Source organism: Cylas formicarius, unplaced genomic scaffold (genome assembly GCF_029955315.1).
Source record: "Cylas formicarius isolate icCylForm1 unplaced genomic scaffold, icCylForm1.1 PGA_scaffold_9__14_contigs__length_23061073, whole genome shotgun sequence".
NCBI lineage: Eukaryota > Metazoa > Arthropoda > Insecta > Coleoptera > Brentidae > Cylas > Cylas formicarius.
Genome location: NW_026844365.1, coordinates 4,454,214 through 4,461,721, shown reverse-complemented (window position 1 = coordinate 4,461,721; position 7,508 = coordinate 4,454,214). Strand labels below are relative to the sequence as shown.

General features: G+C 34.1%; 1 protein-coding gene across 2 annotated transcripts; it reads right to left on the bottom strand.

Annotated features, from left to right (window-relative positions):
- Positions 1–338: 338 nt before the first annotated feature.
- Positions 339–7,166, bottom strand: LOC132707151 (uncharacterized). 2 transcript variants are annotated; one of them, XM_060678869.1, is made up of 3 exons: positions 6,915–7,166; positions 4,101–4,411; positions 339–1,238 (listed from the first exon to the last, which is right to left on the bottom strand). In XM_060678869.1, the coding sequence occupies exons 2-3, from the start codon at positions 4,368–4,370 to the stop codon at positions 339–341; spliced, it is 1,170 nt and encodes a 389-aa protein (XP_060534852.1). In that variant the 5' UTR covers positions 4,371–4,411; positions 6,915–7,166. The 2 variants fall into 2 exon arrangements, with proteins under 2 accessions (XP_060534852.1, XP_060534851.1); XM_060678868.1 differs by having other exon boundaries at positions 4,101–4,414; positions 6,915–7,165.
- Positions 7,167–7,508: the final 342 nt, after the last annotated feature.

The window sequence follows — 7,508 nt, the reverse complement described above, 5'->3', positions numbered from 1 at the left end:
TCACACTTCCGGGTTAACAGTTGCTACAGTATTAAATAAAATATTTAACCCTTTAATATCCTATGCTTTCAATAGTATACTGTGACGAACACGCATAGTAGGCCCACCTGGACGTACCATCGTAGGCCTGACGCGAGTGTCAGTCGGCAACGGGTTGATACAGAGATTTTACCGCGTATAACCGTTTAAATTCTCTTTTCATCCCAACAAACTGCCCATTTTTATAATAATAAATACCGTTTGCTTGAGTGCGGGTTGTTACTCCAAGTAAGCGAGTGTAACAATACCCTAATTCGTCTGTTACAATTGGAAATACATTATTGTTTCTGGATAGCAATTTAATAGTAAACCAACGTTTGTACTCGAGTTTTGGAACACAAACTGCTGAACGCCTTTTGAAGCTCGTCTAAGGTGACGAAAAATACTTCGTTCCTGGGAACGGTGTTTCGAAAATACTTGGCAGCTTGACGGCCTTTCGGGAAAGGGACGTACGGCAAACCTCCCTCCGTCACCCTTTCCACCTCCCTCCGTCTAAACCCCCACGTGAAAGACTCCAGGGACCCCTTGAGCGAGACTATTGCCTCGAAGAGTCGATAGTTCTGGAAGGAGATTTTCCTGTGAGCCGCCGGCACACCGAGTTCTTCATAAAGACCGTGACTGTCCGACACGAAAACGATAGTTTTCAGATGAGGACACGTGCACAATATCGTGCTGAAATCGTCGCCCCCGACGACATCCACGAGGCAAATCTCCACCAAGTTGGGCAGACGTTCGACGGTACCGAACACCCGTCGTAACTTGCGTCCGCTGCACTTCTCCAGCGTCAACTTTTCCAAGTGCGTTAAGTTCGGCAAGAGGTTCAACGCGAACTCGTCCGATATACTGTTGCAGTCGCCCAAAGCCAACGACCTCAGGCTTTCCATTTCGCAAAGGAAACTTAAATTACAATCGGCCAAGTATCGTACCCCGCGGAAGGAAACGCTGCGCAAATGGCGGAATGTCTGGAAAGTGTTCGGCACGTAATCGAAATAGGTGCAACGAACGCTCAGCTCAATGAGGTTCGGGAAATTTTTCAAAAAGTCCAATCGCAGGTAGTCTATCTCGATGGGAAAGTTGGACGGTATCGAGTGGCCGTTCGCGGTCTTGGTGATGGTCCAGACGTCCAAGGTACGGCAATCGTGAACGTCTAGTTTAGTTAAAGAAGCGACGGGCTCCAAGTAACTGGCGTCGGAATACGTCTGGAACGAAAGACGGTTATGGCCGCACCCACCATTTGAAAGATAAACTTAGGGGAAACGCGGACATCAAGGGTCACCTGTATTTTCGGTATTATAATTACTATTTACAAAAATTAAACTGAGGTGGCTTTTACTCGACGAAAATCCATTTATCAAAATAAATAAGAACTAAAAGTTCAGATTTTCACGAAATTATATATTATGACATGACAATTGTTTCGACAACATCGTGTCTTTAGCAAACTACCTGCCACTATATATACCGAAAAATGACCATAACACTTTAATTAATGTTGTTGTGAGAATTTAAGTTCAATCAAGGAGAGGTATTTAAATCTAACTGATCGTTAAGCAATACATTTGAATGTCTCATTTTGTTAATCTCCATGGCTTCCAATGAATTTAATTTTTGTACTTTTTGTGGCTGTATGCAAAATATCAACATTGTCGTCAGAAATGTGTTTTTATGTGTTTAAGTGTGTAGCATAACTAGAATCTAAACTATTGTTTTTAAACGCTCTTTTATGTTCGTTACTGCGTTTCTACCTGTTTGTCCAATATAAATTTTAGGACAAGATCCGCATTTCAACTGTAGATTTTTGAGATTTTGGACATTTCGTTTTATTGCTTTTTAAAAATTTTCCTATTGTGTTGTTAGTTCTGAAAGCTATTTTTAAACCACATTTTGACAAATGTTTTGAAACTTTTTCACTAGGTTCTCCTATCTATTTAATTGTTTTAAATTGTTCGTGTTCTGCATTAGATTTCGGAGAGATAGAGTTTACTGTTGTCTGTATTTGTTTTTTATTTATAATTTTATCTATAATGGACGGATTGTAGCCGTTGTTCAGTGCAATTTGTTTAATGATATTAAGTTCTTTGTTGTAATTTTCTGTCGAGAGTGGCGTATTAAGAAGTCTGTGTATAAAAGAGTTAAATGCAGCCATTTTATGTGTATAAGGGTAATTTGAGGTATTATGTATGACTGTGTGAAGGTTTATGATATATTGAAAAATCTAATTCGTTTTGCACTTTTGTAATAGTTAAGTCTAAAAAATTAATAGAGTTATCCTATTCAACCTCGATAGTGAATTTTATACGATTATGTATTGAGTTAATGTAATTTAAAAAAGAATTCAATTGTCTGTCCTTTCCAACAAAGCAAGCAAAGACATCGTCCACGTATCTATACCACCATAAAAAACTTTTACTTAAAGGATGTTCTAGTATGATATTTTCCAAATTATCGATAAAAATCTCGGCTAACAAAAGACTAAGTGGGTTTCCCATAATCAAACCTTCTTTAGAGATATAAATCTGTCCATTAAAATCAAAATAATTTTGGTCTAAAGATACTATTAATCACTCTAATAAATCTTGTTTCACCAATGGGCTATCCTGCTATCTATACTGAGAATTGTACATCAAAAGATAGTAGTCTTGCGTTAGAAGGGATTTTGAACTCTTTAGTTTTGTTGATTAATTCAAAAGAATTTTTTATTGAAAATTTTGGTTTAAAAACTGTGTGGAACTTTAAAATATTTACTAATTTTGCAGAGAGTTTAACTGCTGGAGCTGTTACATAAGACAAAACAAATTTACGCATGATGTTCGCGATTTTTTTTACAAAAAAAAAAAATTATATTGTTAAAGCTTTCCGAAACCGTATAACAGAGAGAGGGAACTTTTGAAAAAAAAAAAGAAAACTCAGAAACCAAAAATTAAAGAGCATACATTTAAAAACCGCCTTGAGAATTTGTTTGATATATGTAATCATAACTCCGCACATTCTTTAACAGAAGCTTAGTATAAATATTTAAATGAAGAATGGTAAACGTCAAATCGACATAGTATTTTTTTAACTTCTGCAAACTTAGAAGTTTCGACAGAGACTCTGATGAATTCCGATTTAGGTGAAGAACCAAACATCAATTGCACAGGTACTTATAGTATGATTGATTCTACAAATAGGTTCTGTATTCTACAAATTCTAATATATAAATTCAATAATATGAATTGTTTTTTTGTAAAAAAACGCTAACATTCTACGTAAATCTAATTTTAGTGAAAAAATAATGTTTCCCATGTTAATTAAATGGGCAACTAATATAAAAATAGCGACCCCTTAGAGTTGAGCTACGGGGCTCATCTTTGGCGAGCATTTTTTTTTATATCAAAAAGAAACATTTGAGACACAACACCCAGCTTGGGAAAGAAAATCAGACAGCAGAGATCACCCGAAGAATCAATCTCACCTGGATAGCATTCGGGAAACTTAGCTATATCTTCCGCAACCCGACTATACCAGTGAATTTGAAAAAGAAGGTCTACAATGTGTATATCCTCCCAGTAACATACGGACTCGAGACTGTGACACTTACAGTGAGCAGTGCAAATCGACTATGAGTCTGTCAAAGAGTAATAGAGAGAGCAATGCTGGGTGTAAGCCTAAGAGAGAGAATCAGAAACGAAGAGATAAGGAGAAGAACGAGGGTCTGTAACGTTGTAGAGCGGATAGTGAGCCTCAGGTGGCGTTGGGCAGGACACGTTGCCAGAAACAATTTGAAATGGACCAAACCACTAATGCAGTGGCGTCCAAGGAGAACGAAAAGAAGTGTGGGGCGTCCTCAAGCGAGATGGATAGATGACATTCAACGACATGCTGGGAAAAACTGGATGCAAACCGCACAGCAAAGGTTGGCATGGAAATCACTGGAAGAGGCCTATGTCCAGGAGTGGATGTCAAGAGGCTAAAGAAGAAGAAGAAGAAGAAACCTTAATTGTATAAATGAATACATATAGTATACTATAGATCTGCTCAAAATGATAGTTATGAAACACAAATATCAGTAGTATACTTACAAAATCAACGTATATGTTACAATTCGACATCTGCAAATAAGAGGTGCTGTGTTTTTCGAGAGCCACTACCAGTCCGTTCAAATGCACGTTGTAATTTCGCAATTGCACGGTCGACCATAGGCCGTCGATCTGATTCCACAGTGTACATACGCGGCTCGCCCTGAGTACGTCCGAAAAATCCAAATATTTAAAAATATGCACCAGGGTGTTGCTGACGAACCAATGGTCTTGCGCCAGCCGTTGCCCGAGAAAACTATCTTCGGACTCCATGTTTTCCTCTCTACCAATGTCGATAAAATCGGTACTCAGTGCTGCTGAAAAAACAAATTTCATTTTTGGACATTAGTTATAATGAGAGTTACTCATACTTTTTGCGATAAGGAATGATTAGATTTCGTTTCTCGGATGAATGGGGCTTGATAACCTATTTCCAGTTAAGTATAGAGTGTGAGCGAAAATGAACAAAAAATGCAGCTATGCATTTTTATCATATGAAAAACGATGAACAATAACGTTATTTTAAATAAAGCCAAAATTATTTCTTTACGATTAAGCGCGTTCTTAAGAAATATTATAATTTCTTGCCTATACCACAGATCTATTTGAACAAATATTAATAAAACAAAAAAATCGCAATAAATAGATACACACGCCGATCCCCAAACTTTGCAAACCCTCTTCAAACTGATTTATTAAAGTCGAAGAAACAGCAGTACCCTCCAATTTCGTGAGCTCTATAGGTAAAAAAGAATATTTTCTTGTTATATATATTAAGTTTTAATAATTTACCAATGGAAACTGGTTTCTTATACATATATATATATATATATATATATATATATATATATATATATATATATATATATATATATATATATATATATATATATATATATATATTCTTCAATTTCTCTTGGGTATTCGGTCTCTCGAAAACAATTAATGTGATTCTTCTAAATATTTATATACGTTTCGATCGTAATTTCGATCTTTTTCAAAATATTCTTATTTTTCTTATTTTGTATAGGTGACATATATATTTGACGTTGTGTTAATATATTAAAAATAAAAATAATTTGTCAGCGAATATTTTATACGGATTGGAATGGCATGCAAAACAGGTACGGATGTTTTTTATTATTTTTTATTATATTACATAATTTAATTTTGTTAGTTTAAAATTGAATGATATATTTTGTTAAGGTTTTTAGAATCGGTTTTGTGATTAACTGAATTTTTGTTTTTTTGGATTTCTATACTTTCATAAAGTTCTCTTTTTTTGGTGTTAGGTTCTGTTAGTAGGACTTCAAGTTTTTGAAAATTAAATGTATGTTTGATGTTTTAGAAATGGGTATGAAGAGCTGTTTTGTATTTTTTTTGTCATACTTAAGTCCGTTGATTCTATTTTTTAAATATTGGCTTGTTTGTCCTATATATACACTGTCGCAATTAGAGCATGGAATTTCATATACTATATTGCTTCTTTTTTCAACTGGGATTTTTGCTTTGAGTTTAGTGAAGAGATATGTTTTTTGTAAATTATAACTTTTGTGTCCTTGAAAATGGTTTGGAGTTTTTCTGATAATCCAGGTATATATGGTAGCGATATATATTTTCTTTGAGGATTTTGATGTTGATTTTTGTTTACGTTATTATAAAAATTGTTGGTACGTTTATTAAACATATTATTAATTAAGTTTATGGGATAATTATTTTCTACAAGTGCGTGTTTTGCTTTTTCAATTGCGTCTGGTCTATATTCTGGATCGGATAACATTAATGCTCTGTCTGCGAAACCTATTATGACGGATTTTTTTTTGGGTAGGGAATGATTAGATTTAAAATTTAGATAAAGTGATGATTTTGTTTTCTTAGTATACCAACTTGTTCTTATTTCATTTTGTATGTGATGTAGGGATAAGTCTAAAAAGTTAATAGTATTTTGGTTCTCAATTTCAATTGTTAATTGTAATTTTTTGTGGAAATTACTGAAGGAGTTTAGCAATAAGTCTGTTTTTGTTTTTCATTGAGAAAAAAAATACAAACCATCTAAGCACCACTTTGAATCATAAAAAGTCAAAATTAAATATATAATTGCATTTTTTTTCTCGAAAGCAAAGTCTCGCGAAAAACTTCTTTCTTAATTAAAAAAAAAAAGAAACGATAAAAACATCAGTGAAGTGCGTTTTTTGTTAACCCTATTCTTTTAACATACTGTTTCTCGAAAAAAATGCTACTCTATGCAATAAGGTTTATAAAACCCCGCAATTTTAAAAATTAAATATAATAAATGGAGCAAACGCGAACAAGATTTTCTTCTTGATCTCTCTTGCTAGGCTGTACATTTTACGGTACATTTAAGAATGTTATTTGTATATTGAGAACTTTTGATTAGATAATATTAGTTATTACATACCTTGAGTGTTATATTCCATAACTAAATAATAAAGACTTGAAACCTCGGTTGGAATACATACTTTATCAAAATATTTACGTGCTGAAAATAATAACGCAAAAAAGAAACCATAAACCAAGTTTGAAGGTCCATTCTAATCTAACATCGAGATATTGATTGTTGTTTTCTTAACCAACTAATGGCACTGCATCAACATACGGCGAATAAAAATAGAATTTATAGCTGTTTTTTTTTTACAAATTCGTCCAGAGCAAAGTGGGTAGCTGATATATGCATAATTAATAGTGTGTATGTTGTTCGTTGAAATTATTTTATTGTAAAAACCAAAACAAAGCAGACAGTAGTGGTTGTACCGATAAAGCACTTGTTGGCACGTTTTTTAATGACTTGATACTTACCGGGTCTGACACTAGTAGGATCATTTACTTTTGTTTGTTGAAATAATGAGGGTTTGTGTAATTAATTTCCTTCAGTTTTCGAGGTTATGCCATTCGCCTGCTACATACTACGTTCCAAACCGCGTTCTGCTTCTTCTTTACTTCAATGGCCGTTACAAGCCTGTTAGTTTTCCCTAATTAATTATCATTCACATATTCCACACGTGTTCTTTGTTGTTACGTGTTGAGATGAAATATGTAAAATAAAAAACACTGAGGCTTCGTTAAAGAATTTGTTTTAGGCAAATCCTACCCAAGCATGGACCATAAAAAAAAACAGAGGATCTGTTCCGAGATAAAGCGGGCGCGGGTGTTTATACAGTTGCCTGCTCATTCTACAATAAAATTGTCTGTTACGTGTTTTTAAAAGTCCGACTTTTCATTAATTTCAGTTTATTTTCGAAATATTGAAGTAAAACATTACTGAACGATTTAAAATGTATTAAAAGATTTTGATAATTCTTTAGTATAAAGTTGCGTGAAATTTTTGAGTTTAGCTGCTGCTCCAGCTACGTCACCCGGCTGACTCATAAGTTTCATGTATAAGATTTTTGT

Bases quoted from the DNA above. Each gene is read 5' to 3' on its own strand.
- LOC132707151 (XM_060678869.1), bottom strand. From the start codon at position 4,370: ATGGAGTCCGAAGATAGTTTTCTCGGGCAACGGCTGGCGCAAGACCAT. The intron at 1,239-4,100 runs GTAAGTATACTA...CTTTCGTTCCAG, and splicing joins GTAACATATACGTTGATTTT to ACGTATTCCGACGCCAGTTA.